Source organism: Peromyscus californicus, unplaced genomic scaffold (genome assembly GCF_007827085.1).
Source record: "Peromyscus californicus insignis strain IS unplaced genomic scaffold, ASM782708v3 Scaffold_6__1_contigs__length_162567912, whole genome shotgun sequence".
NCBI classification, from domain to species: Eukaryota; Metazoa; Chordata; class Mammalia; order Rodentia; family Cricetidae; genus Peromyscus; species Peromyscus californicus.
In genome coordinates, this window is record NW_026294584.1 from 4,389,365 (window position 1) to 4,415,471 (window position 26,107).

Sequence of the window (26,107 nt, forward strand, 5' to 3'; positions counted from 1 at the left end):
GAAGTGGGAAGGGGTCAACAGGAGAAGGGGACTTCTCTGGGAGAGGAGTGAGGAGAATATAAAGGGAGAGATAGGGAGGTGGGATAAACAACACTAAGATGCTTGAAAACCCCATTGGGAAACATTATCATATATATGTATTTTTAGTAAACATTATTACCCACTGTAGGTATGAGCAACCTCCCTTCAGGCTGTTGGTCAAGGACTCAGAAAGTTCCCAAAAGAATATAAGCTATTGCTGGAGCCTTTGATTGTCTCCTAAAACGTAAGAGTCCTTCGTTAGAGTATCTTTAGAGTGTTAAACTACCCCCCAAAAGTCACAGCCAGTTGGAAGTGAATTTAATTCCAAGAAAGTCATCTGCTTTTATACAAAATGTTCTATGACTTGTGTTTCATAGGAAGCTTATACCTTAAGTTCTTATTATAGTTTTCCTAACATTCTTTATGATATGACGTCTCATGGCTGGGCTTTCTTTCATTAATCAGTATTGTATTATTAGCAATTTATTGGTGCAAGAAATCAAATTAATCATGAACTCGATTGAATATGAAAAGTAATAAGCATGTCATCCAAGCCTTGGAAAAGGCTTCTTCACTAACGTTTCGTAGCCATCCTCACTCAAGCCTCCCTGGCCATTTACCTGCAGGGCCAGTCAGCGCCTGTTCTGTGGTAAACTGAAATGGACCATTCAGACAGGCATGAATAGAAAAAGAGCAAAGGCTTTAGGAATCGATGACAGCTTTGCTGGAGTATGTGGTATAGCTGAGGACACTACCACAACACACTGATACTTTCCTTTTTTGGCTTCATCCAGTAGCAGAGCTGTTCTGTGGAGCACAGTGCTTGACCAAATTCTCCAGAGGCAGAATTATAATTTAGGGGAGACTTTTTGATGTCTGAACCATAAAATAATAGACAGATTCCCTTTTGGTTATATCTATCCACCAGGATTAAATTGGAATTAACAATGAAATAAAAGTTTGTCTATGAAAATTGCTTAAATGACTACATCTTTTTTCTCACAGTTGTCTTACAGGTGGGCATTTCCTGTTATAAGACCAAGTGGCCCAGTAAAGAAGCACAGAAACACTAGAAATGGCTTTTCTCAATAATGAGCAGCTAAACCACGCAGCATACACGGGACCTCTTCGATCTTTGCTAATAACAAGGAAGGCAGCTCCTTCCTATCATCAGGACAAAGGATGAAGCAGATTGCACAGCTAATGGGAGAATCCGTTCCTCTTCCCACTCATGAGTGGGCAGGCTGCGGAGACTTGCAGATTGCAGTTTGGGAGCACTTTTCATTAAGGATCCCACATAGTTACAAGAAAGTCCATGACCTTAATGCCAAGAACAACTCAGTATTTTCTTTGGTGTACTCACAGAACACTGAAGATGGCTTTTCTAGTCTGACCAAGACTGAGAAGACAGGAGGAAGCAAAGCAAGGTGGAATAGGACAACAGCCCAGACACTGCACAGGAGATGGCCTATGATCTGGAGAAACGGGACTCTTAGAGAAACCTTAAAACCATATGAAAGACAGCTAGTGCAAGAGCTCAACACAGCACAGCTCTCAGGTCTTTCACGTCTACTTGAGTAATGCAGAGGGTTCCCCTGTAAACTCCGAGAGTGCCAACAACCGAGAGGGCATCCCATGCCTTCCTCAACAAGGGTCTGTGAGTAGAGTCTCTAGGTTAGACCAGTATCAAAGGAATGCAACCAAAGCTAAAAGATCCCAAGGTTTGAGAATGTTCTCTAGGTTTCTATCTGGGTAGTTACGTTATCGAGCAAAAGAGTTTTGCATTTATTTATCCAGGTACGCAATGTTAAACAGGACATCTATGACAAAGTCCTCTGTGAAAACCTGGCTTATGGTTCAGTAATCAGTTCCATATACATTGGAGTCTCTGCAGTGATTAGCAAGTTGTCCCAAACCTTCAAACTATACCCAGTTCTGAAAAGACACCTAAAAAAACCCAGGAGCAACCACCCTTTCGCAAGGCTTCAGTATATTGGGACAGATTTTTTTTTTCTCAAGACTTACTTGGGGCCTAAGATATAATCTAAAGTATATTTTAAGTTACTGATGAAAAATTTCATGGCATCTATTTTACCACAAAAACAACAGATTTAAAGTGAATATATGGTCTATTCAATCTGGATAACTAGTCTGTTGCATTGACAAAACGTTGTATCATTCATCACATTCTTGGAAAGATCTTGTATGATCCTGGTTCTTTACTATATAAATGTGATATGTAAATAAGGATATAAAATGCAATACATCACAATTAGAATGCATACAAACTAATTAATGTTATTATCATATAGCCCAAAGGAAATAGTCTATATAATCCAGTGTTCATTTCCTCTGACTTATTTGATATAATTATTTTCTGACTTACAGAGAAATCACTTTACATCAGTGACTTGAAGCAACCTTATATTATTAAAATTTCTTTATTTAAAATGTTTTAAACCAATCTTTATTATCTGTTTATTATGACTAATGCATTGAATCATTTTCTAGATATTCTTATCTAGTTCCTGTAAGTGTAGCGAAAGTAACAGTCTCTGTTCTCATTTAGGCAAAATTTTCAGCCTAAATTGTCTTAAGAAAACTAAATAATGGAAGAGATTTTAATGCCTCGAACAACCTCACAATAGCAAGGTTTTTTTTCCTCTCTTTTTTATTTATTAATTAAATTTTTTCACTTATTTTACATCCTGGCCTCAATTTCCCCTCCCCCCCTCCTCTCCTCAGGTTTCTTCCCTTCCTTGGCTCCCTCTTCCCCCACCTACTCCTCCTCTGTCTCCCTTCAGAAAGTGGCAGGCCTCTCATGGGTGTCAACAAAGCATGGCACATCAAGATGAGGCAGGACCAAGCTCCTCCCCCTGCATCAAGGCTGGGCAAGGTAACCCAGCAGGAGGAACAGATTCCCAAAAGCCAGCTCAAGCACCAGGGACAGGTCTTGATCCCACTGCTAGGGGCCCCACAAACAGACCAAGCTACACAACTGTCACACACATGCAGAGGGCCTAAGTCAGTCCCATGAAGGTTCCCTAGCTGTCAGAGCCCAACTCAGCTGTCTCTGTGGGTTCCCCTGTCATGACCTTGACCCCCTGGCTCCTACAATCCCTACTCCTACTCTTCAACAGGGAATTTGACCCAGTGCTTGCCTGTGAATCTCTGCACCTGCTTCCATCAGTTACTGGATAAAGGCTCTCTGAACCATATCTCAAAGAAAGTAAAGGAGGAAGTACACAGCCACTGATCACATGACAACCTGGATTCTTTAGTGATGATTGGTGGAACTCAGTTGTAAGATGGGCTAGGCAACCATACATATACTATGAGTTTTGCTATTATTATTGAATAATATTAGCTGAAGCAAAGTAAAACTTGTTTCATCTCCTGGCTGGATAATAAGGCACTTTAAACATGTAACAATGAAGAATGAAATATATTTCCGCTTTTATGTTAAAAATATTATTGTACTATGCCCAACATAAAGCTTCATCAAACATAAACTAGATGAATGTAAACATGCATGTACAAATATGACCATATCAACATACTATTTACTTCTGTTTTTCAAAGCTCTCATCATTATCTTTTTTATAAATAAAAAAAAATTAAGTTTCACCAATGCAACTTATTTACAGAGGAAAGGTAAGGAGTTGGTTTTGGAACTGAGGCACATTCTGGCTCATGTTTCAATGTCCTCTGCAGTGAGACATCTTTCTAGGATTCTGTTTGGGTTTTAGTCTTTGTTCGTATTTAACTCAAGCACACACTGAGACTTGCATCTGCAGTAGAACTTAGAATTCACCTACAGATCATACTTTCCTATCTCATGATTTTGCATGGAAGGTAAGTGAGGACCTGGGAAGTACAGCCACACAAGAAAGCAAAACACACAGTGACAGACTGGAACTCTACCCTGACGTCTTTTGGATGCCACCAAAGCACATTTTCTCTGGATGATCACAGCTGAGCCTCTGGAAGCAATCACACGGTTATGCCACTGAGTTGATAGATGCATGTTTCTCTTAGCATCTTATGAGTAGAATTAGTTCAAATATGTCTTAACATGTTTCTGAAATTATTTGATTAAAGCCCTCCAGCCCAGATCAGCAGTGTATCTGTGACCTGTTGTCCCGACGCTCTTCAGGCACGCAACATAATAAGCACCGAATTTTACTGAGACACTGTACTTACCTTCATAGGTCCCACTTTCAAGGAGAGCACCACTTTTCTCCAATTCCATAAAATCCTCCACGGTTATGAAAATGTAGTCCACTCCAGGGACCTCCCCCTCCTTATGTGGCCTTGTGGTGCCTGGGTAGGAAGAATTAAAACAAAAGAGACCATCTAAGGCTCATGTTGCTGAACTTCAGAAATGCCACCATACTTTTGAATATTCAATACCACTAGTTTGTTCACCCTGTGGGGCTGGCAGTTTGCATGTGTCCTTCTGTTTGTTTGGCAACAGCAAACAAAAGTGGGGGGGAGATCAAAGTCAACGGACAAAGCATTGTTTTCATTGAGCTAACAGAGTTCACTGCCCTGGAATGTGGCTGAACAGATTCCGTTCAGTGAGAACTGCAGACCATTGTACCCCATTTGAAGAGGTGGGTTGAATACTGGGCCAGGAGTCTACATACTGAGGAATTTACATGCTTTACTCCCATGAACGGACTTTGGTTGTTCTACAGGCTGCTGTCTTTTGACATATGAATAAAATGGGAAGATAGAAGTTTTAAGCAAATGTCAATTTATCTTGGTGCTCTTCTGATACGCTTCCTTTGAGGGGTGGGGTAAAAGCTTCAAATGGTGTGTTATTTTGCACCAAAATAATAAATATTTACATATTAAACCTGAAGGGTCACAAAATATGTACTAGTACTTCAAATTTAATAATAATTGGAACTGACTGATAATTAAAGTTGCATTAATAATTATAATGGCAATAATATGACATATAAGTTAATGGGCATTCTTTTCAATATTTCTCTATGTGGATTGCATTTCTTCTTTTATTTCTTTCTCTACTTCTGCCTGGGGTGGAAGGTAATACTTTCCCCAGGGTTACCATACTCAACAGTGGTCTTGCTCACTATATCCCTTACAGAGGGAATGGAGCTATAGTGGGCCAAGTGGATAAGACCCCCAGATGCTCTCTAGAGAACACACAGTATTCTAGGCTTGCTGTCCAGATCATAAAGGAGAGCACATATAGAGAGACAGTAAAGGCCAACAATGTCCCAATTTCCCTTTCTATATTATCTACATACAGTATTTTTGCATGGTCAGAGTGAAATTTACTTAGTGCACACATACAAATAGATACACAGTTATAGAGAAAAATGCAGAAGCAAAATGTTACATTGGCAGGCATCTTTATAATTAAATATCCCCTATATGGTCTACATTATAGAAAAAAGTCTTAAATTCATTTTATTTTGAGTCTTTGATTTTTAAATGTTTATTAGCTTTGCCATGAAAGTAGCCAGTTAATTGTATTTTGAGTCTATTAGGATCAAATCTGAACTGCAAGCAAGAGTTACAAACTAGTGCCAAGAATGAATAATGCATATGCTATGGAAATTGATGATGTAAAAATAATTCTTAGTAGATTTTTTAAAGTCAAAATGTATTATTTTCCTAGAGTTAAGTCTTCCAAACCTTCTTTGGGGGGCTGCAAAACATTTTGGTTTTAATCACGCTTTGATGACTTGCTCCTGAAATTGTTATTTTATATAATTTAATTAAGCTACCTTGTGCAGTATTTTCTGTAGCTTTTATGCTATAAAATATAAACTTCCCACACCCAATATGCATAATTTGTTGTCAAATTAATGTTTCTATGAGAACTTTAACTTTTAATATCCTGACTTTTACATGCTTAACCCTTATGAATTAAAAAGACATTAAAAGAGTTTTTGGCAATCAATTTGTTGTTCTGTTTATTTAGGGTACACTCTAATCATTAAGCAAAATTGCATAACAAAGACTTAGTTTTCCTAACTAATTTATCTCCATGTTTCAGAAGTCACGTGCTTTGATTAATTCATGCCTGCTCTATGATAATACATTCACAGAACAATGGAAGCTCAGGAGTGTATGCTTCAGGCCAAATCCAGAGCGACAAATTCTAGGGAAGATGCTTTGTGGCTCTGCTCTTCTTCATTCAGTGAGTGTTTTCCCATCCCCACATTGGGCCACGGCGGTGGGGGGGGGGGTTTGTATCCATACCACCTGTAAGACTCTCTATCCTTTTATTGCATGCTGACAGTCCCTGGGCACTGCACAGCCTCACTGTCTCTAAGGAGGTTCTCCAATCTTAGTGCTACACTTGGATTGGGACATTGGTCCTTCGCAACCTTGCTTTTCTGTTTCATAAGTGATGACCTCCAGTTCCTTGATTTCTCTTTTCTCCTACACCTAACCTACATCGGCTTCATTTGCCTTCTGTCCACTAAGGTGTGAGAACAACCTGGTATCTCTTCCACCACTTAATGTACCTTCATTTCTCACTTGTAGTAAGACCCACAGTGTATTGACAGACAAAGGGTGCTCCAGGAAACTAGACATTTGAACTTTGAAGATTTCAATGGCTTATATCAGCTTGATTCTGCCCACGATGGGAATTCTTTATACATGTCTTCCTAAAGTTGTGTGACATTCTCTTCATTTTTTATGACTCAACTGTTTGGCTTTCTGCAGAAGACACAAGCTCCTTTCTTGGTAAAACAGATGATGATTTAAGTCAAACCCTTCACTACCTCAACTTGCTTTGCCTGCATTATGATTCACATTTCATACTTTCCTTCAAAAATAACACTTGATTACAATTAATGCTTCTATCTTAGATGAGGCCCTTCTCTTTTGCTTAGTTTCAAATTTTAATGTTTTTCAAACCTAGAGGCTACATGTATATATTCTTTCAATTTCAAACAAATTTATAAGGTTTCCTTTAATGTAATAGGTAGCTATTACACTCTTACCTTCACACACATGCACACAAACATGACATACACCACACAGACACAGACAGACAGACAGACACACACACACACACACACACACACACACACACACACACACACACACACCTTTCCTTTACTCAGGGTCAAGTGTGCTCCTATTTTGTTTTGCTTCCAAACCTCTAAATGATTTAGGATGCCTATTGATTTTTCTGCCTTGGTCATTATTTCTTGGTTTGCCACTCATGAAAAGGGTATTTTCCTTACTCAAAAACACCATGTCCTACTCTCTTCTCTCCCTTCCTTCCTTTTCATAGAAAACTTGTATTTGGATGATTGCCTACTGCATACATTTGATATTATGTAAATTGTTCCCATCTGAATCTTGATTACTTTTTCCTTTCTCAAGTAATTTCTGATTACTCTAGATGTAATGTTTTTGTTTCAAAGTTTACACAGATGAACCAATTCAATTGACAAGTTCTCTCTTTGTTAGATAAAGCCTTTTCAAAATATGAAATTATATTTAGTATGCATCAAGTTTCTCTGGCTGAAGAAGTTACTCCTGGAGCCCTTGAACCTGCTCCAATCTGTACCTGGTCAGCCCTGCCACAGCTGCCACCAGCCTGAGGACTGCCATCGCCTCTGCCCTGTGCAGAACTCTGCTTCCCCAGATCTCAGGACTGTTTTTGTGGTTTCCACCCTCATGTTGGCAGAGCCAATCATGCAGAAGCTTCCTTCCTGTGAAGGGTAGCACGGAAGCCACACTGTTCTGAGATTTCACATGATGGAAATCGTCTTTATTCTACCTACACTGCAGGGGAATTTGACAGCATTTCAGGGACATCTCATGGTAAAAACACACTTCTCCATCTTGCTCTGCTCAGATTTTCACCGGCATTCTTTCTGGAAACTTTCCCTGATGTCACTTTCTAGTCCTCCTTCCCTCTCTCATCTCACTTCTCGGTGTCATCCTTCCGTCCCTCTGATGCAAGCACTGCTCTCCTGGACTAGGCAATGGACAAGGCCATGCACCCTCTCTCTATTAGGTGGTACTATTCTCACTAGCTTCCTATTTATTTATTCTCTTGCCAAGAGAGGTGGTTGAAAATGTGGAGAGGGGAAAATGCTGAAAGCTTTGGCGTCAGAGGATACTCAAGCACACCTTATCAAGGTAAGATCCAGGGTGCACCAAACTATAGTTGTTTTTACAGGGACTTGCCTTCATGGGACATGTGAGAAGATATAATTTAAGAATTTTCAGGCCAGGCATGGTGGAAGATAACTTTAATTCCAGTACTCAGGAGACTTAGGCAGGTGGAGGTCTGTGAGTCTGAGGTCAGACTGGTCTACACAGGAAGTTCCAGGTCAGCAGCCAGGTCTATACAGTGAGACCTCACTTACAAATAATAATAATAATAATAATAATAATAATAATAACAATAACAATAATAACAATAATAATAAAAGAAAAAGGAAAGAAATAAACTATTTTTTCAGATAAGTGAATATCTATTTTGCTTTCTCTTTAATCTACACTAATAGAATGACTTTTTTGCTAGGAGGAAAAATACTTTTAAGTGGTATGTTATTGTAGACAAGAGTGTAAGCTATGCTATGAGACTAATCACTGTCTTTGTAAGCTAATACATGGAGCAAATTAAGCAATTCCTATCGGTAGTTCAGATAATGTCTGACACATAGCAAGCATTTGACAAGAACTGTATTGTTAGTATTGTGGTGCTGAGTAGAGTTGGCATTCTAGATTGCTTTGATTTTATTAATTCATGCTGTAATATTGAGCACTTATAATGTACTAAGCAATATTATAAATGCATATGATAGAATTCGTAAGACCACAGAATACCACTGCTCTTGTAGAACTTATATTTTAATAAAGAGAAGGAAAACAAAATTAATTGAAAAGTATGTTATATGGAGCATTTTATAATAAGGTAGAAGTTCTATAATTGGTCATAGACCAGGTCATTAGGACCTATGCACAATGTACTGGTCAACTGCCGAAATTTCTAAGTATTAGCAAATATCGGGTAAAGGTTGAAGAGAGAAACTGTGAGGAAAAGACCTCAAGGGAAGTCATTACCTGCAATGCTGTGGGCTTCAGGCTTCTCAGAGAGACTATGGACCTCTGGGAACCAACAGAAGAGCCACCAAAGGCTTTTTCTGTTGTTGTTGCTTTTGTTTTTGTTTATTAAAAAGGGCACTAAATTATTTAAAATAATTTTTATATATATGTATAGACATACATGTACACACACACATACACACACACACACACACACATACACACACACACACACACACACACACACACACACACACATATATACTCAGTATATTACTTCGTTTTGCTTGGGTCATCTGATTGGACACATTAATGCCCAGCATAGTTTTTTCCTGAACTTTCAAGTTAGTTACAGCAGGCTGGAACTAAGCGTGCACAGAGGGTTCCAATCCCGGATCTGCAGGTAAACACAAGCGCTCACACACTTGGGCAGATGGTTCAGTAGGCAGCGTGCTTTCCTTTAAGCCCGACAGTTCAATCCCCAGATCCCACATAGCGGAAGGAGACAACTGTCTCCTACAAATTGTCTTCGGATCCTCACTTGTACATCATGTCAAAGACACACACACACACACACACACACACACACACACACACACACACACACAAATAGATATAATTTAAAAAGGGAAAAAAAGCAAAGATTCACGTACCAACCCTCAATTTTAAAAGAAGAGATGGAAACAGTGCAACAAAAGCAAGTATTTTAACATTAGAGTTGGGGCCATTACATTCTTTTCTGTTTTAATATTTTCTATATGTGGCTCAAGATGGAAACATTATTTACTTCACAATCACTGTTCTTATCATGCACTCAAATAAATAATAGCTATGCAAGGCATTATAAAACATGAATATCATGGCAACAGTGCCTCATTCCCCTCAGTAGCAGGAGCAGTACAGCCAGATGTACTAAAAGTTCCCAGTTGTTGCTAGTGGTATCTTGGTTTTAGAGTCTATTAGAATTAAAATATAAGCCAACTAGCTTTATTATGGACACTTGCAAGTAAGAACTTTTGACGAAAGATACAAGTTGACTTTAAAAAATTATCTGAGCATGAAGGAACTAAAGAAATAAATCCATTTTCTTTGATGATGCACTAAAATGTGGCCTATAATGTGCCGGTCATTGTGTCCTTTTGAATGACACCATAAAACAAACAGATCTGATGACCTGGATTGTAAGAGTTTCTGGCTGTTTGCTGACTCATTTTAAAAGTATAAAAACACAAAGTCTCATTAGTGGGTCCTTTAACTTTACCTGCAGGCATAATACCTTAAGCAATAAGGGTAAAAACATTATTTTAGGTTTATGCATCCAGGAAGAAAGGATACTAGTGTTATAGCAGTTGGTGAGGCAGAGACTGGAAGAGAGAAAGCAGCCAGAGACCTATGAATGCTTGTTTGGGGAGTGACGCCATTCTAATAATGAAGCCAGTCCACATGAGGTGAAATGTGAAGCGAAAGGAAGTGCTGCACAGTGGTAATTTGCAGGTAAAGGTAATTAATATCTTGGCTGGAAAAACAGTTACGCTGAATTTCCTGAAATGGATACTTACCTTATTTTTATGCTGAAATAATTATAGTTGCTTTCTCAACTCAAAAGACTGTGAATAGAGAGTTGACAGGGAAGCAAGACTCAGCACTAATAACAAGTCATTCCCCTACATCAGGAGGAGGGTGACAGAAGGATCAAAGGGAAATATGGTGATTCATCGCAGACCTGAGAGCTGAAACCCTTTCTCATATTGCCTTTATGTTTTCTGGTGCTTGTAATTCTCTGAAATGGTACATAGGAAACTCCAAAATAAATTTCATTATCTAAATTATGGCTTATGTATTTCAATATTATTTCTTCTAGACCACTCCTCAAAAGGGAAATAAATAGAAATGAGGGGGAAATTCTACTAATTGAATTTATGTTTTATGTCTGACTGCTTAGCTTCTTAAAAGAAAACAGCCTATTGCTAGCTGGCCAGTTGAATACTGTATGAATAATACCTCGATCAGAAGGTAATGAAGGCACCCAGTGCTGAAACTCAAGGCACATGTCTGAAGACAATGAATTTTCTCACAAATGGTTAGTTTGCTGATGCACAATGAAAGCATATGAAGGCTGCTTGTTATTTGGTAACCATGGCAACTGGGAATGCCAATTGAATTTTTAAAAATTCTACTTTTAAATGAAAGAGCATTGCCTCTTTTACCTCGGGAAGAAACAAGAATGGCATTTGTGGTGAATATAAGTCTATAGCACATTTCCTCTCAGCTTTTTGTTTTTCTTAATTCTGTAAAATACTTTTAAAACATCACCGACTTAAATAAAAATGTATCAGGACAATGGTTCAACACAGTAATCTACTATGATCCATTTTGATGTTCTGGCAAGTTCTAGAGTGTCTGCTGTGTAGTGTGTCAAGAAATGAATCTGGAGCTGATCATCAATTGCGAACGTGTTCTGAGGACACGGGTCACTGGGGGACATTCTGAGAAACTTCATCATGTTTCTTACTATGTTCTTTCTCTTTCTACCTTCAAGCTAGAGAAAATCAGTTGTGACAGCTAGGGCAATTTCCTTTGGATTTGACCTTTAATTAACTCATTCTTATATTCCTAAAGACACTACTTCAGTTTGCAAGTTACTCATTAGCAAGTGTGAACATCACACCAGATTTGTATGCATTCCAAAAAAAAAACATTGATGAGGTTTTTTTGGCCAAATGCCTTTAATCAATTTTTTTTTTTTTTTTTTGGTTTTTCGAGACAGGGTTTCTCTGTGTAGCTTTGCGCCTCTCCTGGAACTCACTTGGTAGCCCAGGCTGGCCTTGAACTCACAGAGATCCGCCTGGCTCTGCCTCCCGAGTGCTGGTATTAAAGGCGTGCGCCACCACCGCCCGGCCTAAAAATGTGTAGTCCAGGCTGGCCTCGAACTCATGATCCTCCTGCCTCTGCCTCCTTCAGCGCGCCACCACCACCGGCAATCAATTTTTATATAACCAGTCCAGGTTGATTTTATTACACTTAGTTTTAATGATATAATATCTAAAACCATAACTAAAAGTATGGTTTTGTTCAGCTCGTCTGAACTTAGTGTGAACACCCAATAGTCATATTACAATATAGTCCAGAACTCCTGGACTCAAACAATCCTTCTGCCTCAGCCTTCTGAGTAGCTGGGAATACAGGCACTCACCACCCCACCCAGAAACATCATTTATTGAAACAAATTCTTGAGACAACACATCTAGTCATCAAGTCCATGTTTCACATACAGCGTTATATTCCTATTGCAAACACCAGCAAACAGAAGATGAAGGTGAGAAATACTGCTTAAAAGTTAAGGCTTGGGCTAGGATACAGCTCAGTAGTAAAGTGCTTGCTTATTCTGAACAAAACTCTGGTTTCAGTACCCAGCACTACCCACCCCACCCCTGCCACACACACATGCACACAAATCTTTATTTGTTGTCTTCTGTAACTTGAGTTCCAAACCCCCAACATCAAGTAAGAAAGACAAACAATTTTCCAGGGTGATAATTTTAAATTGATGTGTATATATATACATTTTCTGTCTTATGATATGTATATTAAATGATCACATGTAGTTACTGAGAGTATCAAGATATCATTCACTACTGACACCCAAGCACTTTGCACTAAGACAACCTAGGGCAAAGTGAATCTGTTCATTCATTCATTTATTCACTCACTCATTCATTCACTTATTAATCCATATGAATTATCATCAGTATGGTTGCAATTAATCTATACTCTAAATCTTGGGGGGTGTGTATATGTGAGCAAGATATGTACATGCTCAGGTGTGTATGCAAGCATGCCTAATAGGGGCTGGTACAGTGTGTGCACACGTACATAGAGGCTAGAAGTCGATGCTAGGTGTTGTCACTGTCCTCTACCTCACTTCTTTCTGAGAGACAGAAACTCTCAAAACCTTGAGTTTCTTGATTTTGCTGAAGGACTAGCTAATGAGCTAGCCTGTTTCCATTCCTCCAGCACTAGCGTTACAGACACAGTCTGTGGGTCGGGCACTTTACCTACTAAACCATCTCTACAGCTCTGTGTACTCTTACCAATTCTTTTATATTCAATCTCATCTCCTTTACCTATCAAATAGCAGAGGAAACTTTAGTTCTAAAAGTCAAGATCCTCAAAAAAATTCTCTTAGCTTCACTTGTATTCATAGCACAGAATCTGGGTGTAAGGCTACACAGAATGACTCACCACAGTAAAAGGAGACTCCCAGGGATCTATGTACTGGAGACTTTGATCCATTCTTAAGATGTACAGAAAAACACGGCTAAGTTCAGGGTAAATGAACTCCACACAGTCACCACTGCAACAGGGCAGCACACAATGACCTCAAGGTTTTTGATGAGACGAGATGATAAACAGCTCATTTTGTTTCCAATTCATTTTTTTTGTACTTTTGATTTTAATTCTTCAATATTTAATTTAGATATGCTCTCATGATGGCATTCTATAGGATTCATACAAAATAGGCTTTAGTCTCCATAATTTATTATTTAGCAGATAGTATTTCAAGATTATATACTGAGCTTAAAGGAAGACCAGTGACTTTTTATAGAAACAATATATATTTAGTTTGACACTTTTATACTGTCCTCATGTAAAATTAATCTGGGCCAGAATGAGACTGCACAGGCAGCCTCGGCCCTTACAGCAATGCAGACACTACCATGACCTACACTGCAAGGTTTAGGGGACCATAATTCTATCATTTTATCACTATTAGAATCTTGCAATGGCATTAACTTTTAGTGTTACCGTATGTCTCTATGGCATCTGTATTCTGAAATACCCAAGGTAGATCCCAGAATACAGAGATCACAGAATATCAGAAAATACAATTGAAAACAAAAAGCAGTTAATTATTCAGAGATTTCAAAGCATTAAAAGGGTTGTGAGATTATAAGGCATGCATTGCTTAATTGAGTTACCAAATATTGCTTTTTCCCAACTGAGATTCTAGAATACACAGCCATCAAACTATCATGGGGTCAATGAAAAGAAAAGAGAAAGAATAAGTATGAAGTATCCTAGGTAAGGAGCTTTCACTCTAGTTAAAAATCTCATTTAAGAATTCACTGTGCATTCAGTAGAGCTTATGCCCATAGTACTGACTATTGCATCTACTCTGACTTATCACAATACTTAGTTTACACTTGATAGAACATAGAATGGAAACACACAAGTTCTCTCCCTCTCTCTCTTCTTTGAAAAGAAAATGTTGCAGAATTATGGAATATTCTAACAAAATATACTTAGAGGCCTTTAATTCTAAGTGTCATTGAATAGTCATGTTTATAAACAATCTGCTTATATTTTAAGGGCCAGCAGACAGTTATTCCTATTTTGATCAATGTGATAGTGGGCAGCCATCAAATATTGCTTTCCACTACCTGGCTGGGCTGCAAACAGCTTAGTGGAAAAAAGAAGTGTTCAGCATTCTGCCAGGGAGAAACATAGAATGTGTGTGCCATGGGAGACTGCTTCTGCCTTTCTGAGACTTAAACATTAGGCTCAGCTGGCAGCCCCACATCTACAGCATCCCTCAGGTTTCAGGGGCAGCAGGACTCCTTGTCCAATTATCATCCCCTGCAGGACTCTGCAGTCTTAATTTCAGGCCACTCTTCTCGCTTCCTGATTGGACAGCAGGAGAAAGGGGATAGAGAGAAAGCAGTGGGCATTGTGAGTGTCCAGATATTCATTTGCAACCTTTGTTGGAAATTTTTGCACCAATGTATTAGTATAAAACATCACTACAATGCATAAAAACTGTGTCTCCAAAGACTCTTAAATCATTATTCCCAAGGTTGCAATTATCATGAGAGATAAAGAGAAGTTTTATAAATTAGAAACACAAAAGAAAACTTGAATAGGATTTCAAAGGACAGTTAATTAAGGCACTCTGGAGGGAAGCTACTGAGTTAATACTGGGTTATCAAAATAAACATTGAATGGTTTTAGGGAAAATGTTTGTAATTTTAGAAAAATCCTTACCTTCCTTACAGAAGAAGAGAAAACAGCCTCACCTGCCAGAATTGAGACATGGTACAATATAATATTGGTAACACCATAAATCCAAACCTGACTCAGAAGAGCTCTCAGTAGAACAGTAGAACAGAGCTCCTTCCTAAGACAGTGACAGCCTTCTGCCTCTCAGGCACCCAGCATTAAATACCATCTTCTATAAAAAAGTGCTAGAGTCTGGCAGTAGGAAGTGAGAAAGGCTTGGACTGGCTAAATCGGACTGTATGGAATACTTGAATCCATTTCAGAACCAACAATACATGTATAACACTCTAAAGCAAAGTTAGGTATCTCCTGTTTTCCTGGTTAGACTATGTACCCTGGGCTAGGGATGCACCAACTTCTAAAAGGGCCAGATAGATTGTCTCAGCTTTACCGGCAATCCCATCTCTAGGGCCACTTTTTTTTATTTTTATTTATTTATTTATTTTTCTATTATCAGCTTGATACAGTACAAATTCTTATCCTAATAGTGAAATGTTTCATTGAGGTTTGCCCAGTAATTGAGTAAAACCAAAACTTATTATAAGCCACAGTCATCCTAGGGTCCCCCCTTCTATATAGCCTCCCTGGTTCTGTGGGTTGTAGTCTGATTGTTCTTTGCTTTATATCTAGTATCCACTTATGAGTGAGTACATACAATGTTTGTCCTTCTGGGTTTGGGTTACCTCACTCAGGATGATATTTTCTAGTTTCATCCATTTGCCTGCAAATTTCATGCTGTTATTGTTTTTCTCTGCTGAGTAGTACTCCATTGTGTATATGTACCATATTTTCTTAATCCATTCTTCAGTTGACGGGCATCTAGGTTGTTTCCAAGTTTTGGCTATTACGAATAGTGCTGCTATGTACAAAGTTGAGCATGTATCTTTATGGTATGATTGAGCATTCCTTGGGTATATGCCCAAGAATGGTATGGCTGGGTCTTGAGGTAGATCGATTCTCAATTTTCTGAGAAACTGCCATACTGATTTCCACAGTGGTTGTACAAGTTTGCATTCCCACTGACAGTGGAAGAGTGTTCCCTTTGCTCTGCATCCTCTCCAACATAGACTGTCATTAGTGTTTTTGATCATAGCCATACTGACAGGTGTAAGATGGTATCTCAGATTCATTTTGATTTGTATTTCTCTGATGATTAAGGATGTTGAGCATTTCTTTAAATGTCTTTGCTGCAATAGCTATGAGCCACACATGGAATACATTAAACCAAGGAACATGGCTCCTTCTAATAAAATTGTATTGACAAGTCAGTATGCAGATGTGGCCTCCAGGCACATGCCTACCCTTGTATCTACATTTTAAAGGATTGTGTCTTGATGTTCTTGGTTCCTTGACTTGTACAGATAAATAGAAATATCCAACCTAATAAACACACTTAAGTGTATACCCTCAATACAAAGACAAATATAGCCATCCCTGAAGGTGGGTCAGTATTTAAATATTTCACAAGCACATCATTTTTCCTTCTGAAAATTTCTTATGGACAGTGAACCTGGTAGCTTCATAGTATACAAGAACATAAAGGGTGATCACTGAGAAACAGGTACTCATCTGTGGGGACCTGCCCCACCAGGAACTTAGGTCACCTGTGAAGGGGTGGCCTGGAACTGAGGAAAGGTAAGTGTGTGCACCACTTGCCCCATTTCCCCACTCCCTCTTACCCAGAGCCAATCAGAGGCAGCAGGGAGTCAAGTCAAGCAAGAACTTATTTATTGTTAGGCAGTAAGCCTCTTTTATAGCAAAAACCTCAGAACCCTAGGAGGGGGTGAAGGAACCAACCAATCATTTTAAAGGTCACCCTATTTACAAGTTGTTTATGCCCTGACACCATCTCTTGTTTTTTTAGTATCTTATCTTAGGATAAATAACTTGAGCTGACTTCCTTCCTCATCATTTGTCTCTAATCTCCATACAAACAACCCAAGCTAACTTCCTCTTAGCCAACCTTTGTATCTGTTCTCTGCATAAGCAGCTTAAGCTAACTTTCTCTCCATACCATCCTTTGTATCTACTTTCTGCTTAAACAGCTTAAACTAACTTCCTCTAGCACCATTTGTATCTACTCTCAATGAAAAGAGCTTAATGCTTAAGCTCTATTTGTCTAACTTTCTCTGGGCACCCTCTTTGCAGCCCATGTATGTTCTACACTCATCTATTCAGAGTAATGCAAAATTGTTCCCATGGTTTGTCTTCCTAATTTGAAAGAGCAGTTGTCAAAGATTTCATGTGTTTGGTGACTCTGCACTGAGAGCAGAGACCCATCTGCTCCTTATGAAGGGAGGTGAAGATGCTTTGCAGTGCCTGAGGCAGTGGATTGAAGGATTCATTTATTGGAGGTGTGTAACATCTTTCCGTCCTTGCATTCACTTTAGGGCACAATTGTGAGCAACGCTTCAGTAGACATTGGAATTCAGTGGCTAGTCAATACAGATGAAGCATCAATCCTCTTGGTGCTCAAACCATACAAACCTTTGTCATTTTCTATCTGAAACACATGATATTTATTCTAAGTTTTCACTACGAATACCAAGCTATATGTCATTTTGTAGAGAGAAAGTGGCATTCACAGTCATTTTATATTTAATGAGAAAGAAATGGTTTGAGGTGTTGAGCCGGGTGGTGGTGGGGCATGCCTTTAATCCCAGCACTCAGGAGGCAGAGCCAGGCGGATCTCTGTGAGTTCGAGGCCAGCCTGGTCTACAGAGTGAGATACAGGACAGGCACCAAAGCTACACAGAGAAACCCTGTCTCAAAAAACAAACAAAAAAGAAGAAGGAGGAGGAGGAGGAGGAGGAGGAGGAGGAGGGGGAGGAGGAGGAGGGGGAGGAGGAGGAGGAGGAGGAGGAGGAGGAGGAGGAGGAGGAGGAGGATAGAAATGTGTTGATACTTGGGGCCGGTGACATGGTTCAGTGTGTGGAAGTGCTTGCTGCCCTGCTTTCAACTTGAGTTCCTTCCCCACAGACCACATGATGGAAGGAGAGAACCAATCCATATTGTCCTCTGACCCACATACTGCACGGATGCATCTGCGCACACACCAAAGGCACACACACACATACATACACACACACACACATAAAAATGCAATAAGAATACAAAATATGTTTTTACTTGAAATAAATATGAGCAGTTACATGATAAAATATGTAAACAATGCACAGCTTTAGATTTAAATCTATGATTCAATAAGACCAGCATAAAAGATTAAAAATAAGACAAACCAGTAGAGAATATCTTGTGTTGACAGTCCAACATATTTGCTTCTGCATCATGCAATAGCAAATTACTCAAAGTAATTTTGCTATAGGGCTCTCTCTAGTATGAATAATATGTTAATATTTTAATTTAGTGATTATTATATATATTTATATGAGGCATAAACTTCATTTTTTTTTTACAGTCTCTTCAGTTGCATGGGTATACATGACATGCTGAGAATGAATTTTAAATGCTAGAAAAGTGATAGGATCATTGAACTTGGGCAAGGAAATTACAAGTTAAATTTCCTAGTGTAAATCTTGTTAATAAATTATAACATTTGTTGGGCTCTAATCTTGGGTGAGGCACTGGACACTTTGCACACTCCATCTCATGTACTTCCTAACTCCTTAAGCAGGTAATATACTTGTGTTACAGCTTGGGTGACTTGTTTTGGTCACAGGAATGTAAGTGTCAAGATTCACACTCAGATAGTCACTCTGCAGAGGCCCTGCTGGGAAGCAACAGAGTACTTTATCCTCACCCATAGAGACTGTGGAAGACAGACAGGCAGGAGGCCAGCGGATGCCCTCAGGGGGTAACCACAACCATAGCACATTCAAACAAATGTTCTGTTGGCAAAGAATAATAAAAGTAAGAATCAATAACCTATGGAGAAGCAGGAGAAAGAAAGAGTTAAACTGCTGCTGAGTTACAATGGGGACATGCAGAAAGATAACTAGCAGCCCAGAAAGAAACTAGGGACTCCAAACCAGAGAGGCCTTTAGAAAAAAAGGCCTGGAGCTGCTGAATCCTGAGGCAGCAGACATCTTAAGAGGAGCTGTCTGTGAGTAGAGATAATACAAAGGCATAAACACTAGAAATCAGGTGACTATTTTTGTTATATAGGGTATGTTTTCCTTCTTAAGGTCATGTTATAGTAAGATGTCTTATAAAAGTGTGACTTTCATAAATTTCAACAAATATTTGCTGCCTACATAGCTGTTAAGGAAACAAAAGTTAATAAAAGGGACTCATCCTACGAGGTTCAAGTTCCTAAGGGAGAGACAACTGCCATCACCTATGCACACGTTAGTTCACAATTAAGGAAAAACTGTACATATGAAGGAGAATATGGAGTTCATCATATGAATCTCTTGAAAATATGAGACAGATTAAAGCAAAAATACGAACAGCACTATGACTAGAACTGTATCACCCCAGCAGTGAAAAGGCTGGAGTCGAGGGAACAGACATAGTTGTCAGCTTCCTTCTGCTTCTGTTTTCCTTTCTGTCTTCCCTTTTTGGCTGGGATTGAACCCAGATCCTTGTATTACATCCCTGACTCTAAGTGATACACTCTGTATGGGAAGAGTCATGAAGGCTAATTTTGATAAGTTAAATGTATGTGGTATCAAGCTTAAAGCATACACATGTGCAAATATCCACATAGAAAAAGTGACTGTACACTTGCATTAAAAGAACAAGACCCAGCTATATGCTGTCTATAACTTAATATAACAGAAAAGTCAGAAAATGAATGCAAAATTTCAGCAATGACTAGTGCATCTCATTTAAAACAAATGACAATTAAAAATAAAAGAATAGATGTGATTTTTTTTTTTTTTTTGGTTTTTCGAGACAGGGTTTCTCTGTATAGCTTTGCGCCTTTCCTGGAACTCACTTGGTAGTCCAGGCTGGCCTCGAACTCACAGAAATCCGCCTGGCTCTGCCTCCCAAGTGCTGGGATTAAAGGCGTGCGCCACCACCGCCCGGCCTAGATGTGATATTTTATGCTGATATTATTTTTTATTTTTGTTAATATCACAATAGGCAAACTTTTAATTCATCTAATAAAAATATGCTATAACCAAATAAAAGCCATAATAACATCAGGAAAGTTGATTTTAGAAAAATAATATTAGAGTCCTGCCTCTAAGACCCAAGCCCTGGGACACAGCCAGTCCCTGGGAACCCCTACCCAATTCTGCCCCAATTGCCTGCCTGCAGGGAAAACTCCTGTGGGCACATTCCTCCACCAAAACCCATCATCTGACTTTGCAATCTACAAGACCCATGCCCTACCCCAATACTCATCTGTGTAGCTAGGGTTTTCCTCCCTGGCCCACAGTCAGGACAAATCTCTCTCACCTGCCAGTCCCACTGCTGCTCAGACCCAACCAAGTAAACACAGAGACTTATATTGGTTACAAACTGTATGGCCATGGCAGGCTTCTTGCTAACTGTTCTTACAGCTTAAATTAATCCATTTCTATAAATCTATACCTTGCCACATGGCTCGTGGCTTACCCGCATCTTCACATGCTGTTTCTCATTGTGGCGGCTGGCAGTGTCTCTGACTCAGCCTTCTACTTCCCAGCTTTATTCTCCTCCTTGTCCCGCCTATATTTCTTACCTAGCCACTGGCCAATCAGTGATTTATTTATTGACCAATCAGCAACACACTTGACATACAGACCATCCCACAGCACTTCTCCTTTTCTTTCTTTCTTTTTTTTTTTTTTTTCCAAAAAGGAAGGTTTTAACCTTAACAAAGTAAAATTACATATAGTTTGGGAATTTGGGCGTAGCTTCTCTTACTACTTCCTGCTGGAGGGGGGCACTGTATCTTATGGGGACACAAAGAAAATTTTAGAATTATGGAATAGTCCATGAGGCTGTATTGTCTGAGCCAGATGCCTTCAAACCATTCTGGATGTAGGATCATCTGGGCCATGGTGTCATCGGAGACCTTTCATGGGGTCTTGGCTGGTCACACCTGATGTATCTTAATCTGGAACAAATCCATAGCCTCTGGCTTTCTGTGGGAACAAAAGCACAGTCTCCTTTCCAAAGCAACATATCCTTATATCCAAATTTTGAAGTCAAGGTACCTTTGAAATATACATTTTGGCATAACTCAACAGCTTTTACGATCAAATGTTTTTCTGCAGTTAAAAATCCCAAAGACAACACAATCCAGATTCTCTGTGTAATATTCATCTTTACGTGGCTTATTTTTTATATTAATTTTACTGTCTCTTTAAAGACTTTATTTTTTAAAACTATGTATTTGTTTCTATAACTGTATATATCACCTTTTTGGTCTCTTTCAAGCCTACGTATCTTTTACACACATTGTAAACTATTACATCTGAATCAGTCTTATTGTGAATCTATTGCTTTAAACTGCAGCAGCTGTGGCTGCTGGCTCCGCCCACCTCAGCTTCCCAACATGGTGGTGGTATGCTTTCCACCAGCTCTGGGAGCTATTGTTTGTCTCTGTGCTTTTATCCAAGCAGCGTGTAGCCCACAAACCTCTTTTTTTGTTTTTTACTAGCAAAGGCTAAATCCACCACGCAGCTTAATGTGCCACTTGCAGAGGCCTCATTCCCACCATATAGCGGCAGGTCGAGCGCGCATGCTAGGAACCCACCAGTAGCTCAAACCGGCAGCTGCCACTCATTTGAGAGAGACAAATAGGAAGTTGTTTTTAGCTCCGTTTTAGAATCTTTTCTCAGGTTTTAGGTGGAAACTCTTGCCAACACGTTGGATGCCATTTGTAGATGTAACCAATCTTCTTATTAAATAAGAAACACAGAACCAATGCAAAGAGGAAAGTCAAGAGGTCAGAGCTAAGAGCTAAAACCTTACCCTTCCTCCTGCAGTGGTCCTACCTCTCCGAACCAGAGCTACTTTCTGTGTTAAAGTCCTTATATAGAATTTCTGTTCTGCCTTCTCATTGGTTGTAAACCTAACCACATGACTGCCTCGTCATGGCCTGTCTGTATAGACCTCCAGGTTTTCCATGATTGGTATTGAGATTAAAGGCATGTGTATCCAATAATGGCTGTATCCCTGAACACACAGAGACTTACCTAGCTCTGACTACCAAGTGCTGGGATTACAAGCGTACGCCACCACTGCCCTGCTTTCCTATGGCTTGCTAATAGCTCTGACCCTGGGCAACTTTATTTATTAACATACAAGTAACATTTTAATACAAATAAAATATCATGGTTTGGAGAGGTAGGACCACCACAGGAGGAAGGGTAAGGTTTTAGCTCTTAGCTCTGACCTCTTGGCTTTCTTCTTTGCAATGGTTCGGTGTTTCTTATTTAATAAGAAGGTTGGTTACATCTACACATCTGCCTTTAACCCAGGTAACTTCCTGAGACACGGAATCAGCCAGCTCCCATTGGACCAAGAGCAGCTCCCTGAGCCACAGAATCAGTTAGCTTGGATTGGACTAAGAGATACAGAATCTGCCAGTGCCAATTAGACCAAGAGCTAAGTTTGGACCCAGAGGGGCCTCCTGATATACAGATAGGGCAAGCACAGACTGGACCAATAGCAGCTCACTCAGACACAGGCACCTCTTGCACCTATTGGAGGAAGAAATGGGTAGATGTCAGTGCAAAAATACATACAACAGCATAAAGAGCAGTACGGCATCACCAGAACCTAGCCCTTCTACAACAGCAAGACCTGAACATCACAATGTGGAAGAAACAGATGAAAGTATCCTTAAAAATAACTTCATGAAGATGCTAGAGGCCATTAAAAAGGAAATGAAAAATTCCCTTAAAGAAATTGAGGAAAGACAAACAAAAAATTGGAAGAAATCAATAAACCCCTAAAGAAAACCAAAAAAATTAATTAAACGTGTGAAGGGAACAGTTTAAGACCTGAAAAGTGAAATAAAAACAATGAAGAAGACACAAACAGAGGGAATGCTGGAAATAGAAAATCTGAGTAAACAAACAGGAAACACAGATACAAGTATAACCAACAGAATATAAGAGATGGAAGAGAGGGCTGGAGAGATGGCTCAGAGGTTAAGAGCACTGACTGATCTTCCAAAGGACCCGAGTTCAATTCCCAGCACCCACATGGCAACTCACAACTATCTGTAACTCCAGTTCCAGGAGACCCGAAACCCTCACACAGACATACATGCAGGCAAAACACCAATGCACATAAAACAAAAATAAATCAAAAAATTTAAAAAAAAGAGATGGAAGAGAGAATCTTTGGTGTGGAGGATACAATAGAGGAAATAGATTCGTCAGTCAAAGAAAACACCAAAGCCAAAAAAGTCATAACACAAAATGTCCAGGAAATCTGGGACACCATGAAAAGGCCAAACCTAAGAATAATAGGGATAGAAGAAGAAGAATACAAACTCAAAGGCACAGAAAATATATTCAACAAAATCATAGAAGAAAACTTTCCCAACTTAAAGAAGGAAATACCTATGAAGATACAAGAAGCTTATAGAACACCAAAAAGACTAGACCCCCCAAAAAAGTCCCCTCGCCACATAGTAATTAAACAACTAAATATACAGAATAAAGAAAGAATATTAAGAGCAGCAAAGGAAAAAGGCCAAGTTTTATAAAGGCAGACCCATCAGAATAACACATGACTTCTCAATGGAGACTTTGAAAGCAAGAACGTACCGGACAGATATAATATAGACACTAAGAGATCATGGATGCCATCCTAGACTAATATACCAGCAAAACTTTCAATCACAAAATAGACAGAGTGAACAAGACATTTCAAGACAAAACCAGATTTCAACAATACCTATCCACAAATCCAGCCTTACAGAAAGCACTAGAAGGAAAATTCCAACCTAAGGAAGTCAGATACACCCATGAAAACAAAGGCAATAGATAACCCCACAGCAGTAAATCCCAAAGAAGAGAAATACACACACACACTACCACCAAAAGATAACAGGAATTAACAATCACTGGTCATTAATATCCCTTATTATCAACGGACTTAATACACCTATAAAAAGATACAAGCTAACAGAATGGATATGAAATCAGCACCCATCCTTCTGCTGCATACAAGAAACACAGCTCAACTTCAAAGACAGACACTACCTCAGAATAAAAGAATGGGAAAAGACTTACTAATAAAATAGACTTAAGAAGCAAGCTTGTGTAGCTAACCTAATATCTAAAAATATAGACTTCAAACTAAAATCAATCCAAAGAGATCGAGAAGGACATTACATACTCATCACAGGAAAGATCCACCAAGATGAAGTTTCAATTCTGAACATTGATGCCCCAAATACAAGGGCACCCACATAGGTAAAAGAAACATTACTGAAGCTTAAATCACACATCAAACCCCACACATTAATAGTGGGAAACTTCAACACCCTACTCTCACCACTGGACAGATCTGCCAGCTCAAAACCTAACAGAGAAATAAGGGACCTAATAGATGTCATGACTCAAGTGGACTCAATTGATATCTACAGAACATTCCACCCTAACAAAAAAGAATATACAGTCTTCTCAGCACCCCATGGAACCTTCTCTAAAATTGACCACATGCTCAGTCACAAGGCAAATCTCAACAGATACAAAAAAATTGGAATAACTTCTTGTATTCTATTGGACCACCATGGCTTAAAGTTAGATTTCAACAACAACAAAAATTACAGAAAGCCTACAGTATCATGGAAACTGAATAATGCTCAACTCAATCACCAATGAGTCAAAGAAGAAATAAAGAAAGAAACTAAAGATTTCCTAGAATTTAGTGAAAATGAATGTACTACATACCCAAACTTATGGGACACTATGAAAGCAATGCTAAGAGGAAAATTCATAGCACTAAATGCCCACATAAAGAAGTTGGAGAAATATCACACTAGTGACTTAACAGCACACCTAAAAGCTCTAGAAGAAAAAGAAGCAAAATTACCCAGGAGGAATAGACGCCAGGAAATAATCAAATTGAGAGCTGAAATCAATAAATAGAAACAAAGAGAACAATACAAAGAACCAATGAAACGAAGAGTTGGTTCTTTGAGAAAATCAACAAGATAGACAAGCCCTTATCCAAACTAACCAAAAGGCAGAGAGAGAGTATGCATCCAAATTAACAAAATCAGAAATGAAAAGGGAGACATAACAACAGACAATGAGGAAATCCAGAGAATCATCAGGTCATATTTCAAAAACTTATCCTCCACAAAATTGGAATATCTAAAAGAAATGGACAATTTTCTGGATAGGTACCATATATCAAAGTTAAATCAAGACCAGATAAACAATTTAAATAGACCAATAACCCCTAAGGAAATAGAAACAGTTATTAAAAGTCTCCCAACCAAGAAAAGCTTAGGACCAGATGGTTTCCATGCAGAATTCTACAAGATTTTCAAAGAAGAGTTAATACTAATATTCTTCAAATTGTTCCATGCAATAGAAAAAGAAGGAACTTTACCAAACTCCTTTTATGATGCTACAGTTACTCTGATTCCTAAGCCACACAAAGATGCAACAAAGAAAGAGAATTACAGACCAATCTCCCTCATGAACATTGAAGCAAAAATACTTCAAGAACACATGAAAAAAATTGTCCATCATGATCAAGTAGGCTTTATCCCAGAGATGCAAGGATGGTTCAGCAAATGAAAATCTGTCAATGTAATATACCATATCAACAAAGTTAAAGAAAAAAACTATATGATCATTTCATTAGATGCTGAAAAGCCCTTTCACAAAATCCAACACCCCTTCATGATAAAGGTCTTAGAGAGATCAAGAATACAAAAAACATACCTAAATATAATAAAGGCAATTAACAGTAAGCCAACAGCCAACATCAAATTAAATGGAGGGAAACCCAAAGTGATTCCACTAAAATCAGGAACAAGACAAGGTTGTCTGCTCTCCCCATATTTATTCAATATAGCACTTGAAGTTCTAGTTAGAGCAAT

The 26,107-nt window shown here is 38.9% G+C and overlaps 1 protein-coding gene across 11 annotated transcripts in view; it reads right to left on the bottom strand.

Annotated features, from left to right (window-relative positions):
* Magi2 (membrane associated guanylate kinase, WW and PDZ domain containing 2) overlaps nt 1–26,107 on the bottom strand; it is a 1,438,220-nt gene that overhangs the window by 601,782 nt on the left and 810,331 nt on the right. For all 11 annotated transcript variants that reach the window (XM_052720134.1, XM_052720125.1, XM_052720126.1 and 8 more), the window contains one exon: nt 4,225–4,344. In XM_052720134.1, the coding sequence (XP_052576094.1) occupies nt 4,225–4,344 (120 nt within the window). The remainder of the gene's footprint in view (nt 1–4,224; nt 4,345–26,107) is intronic.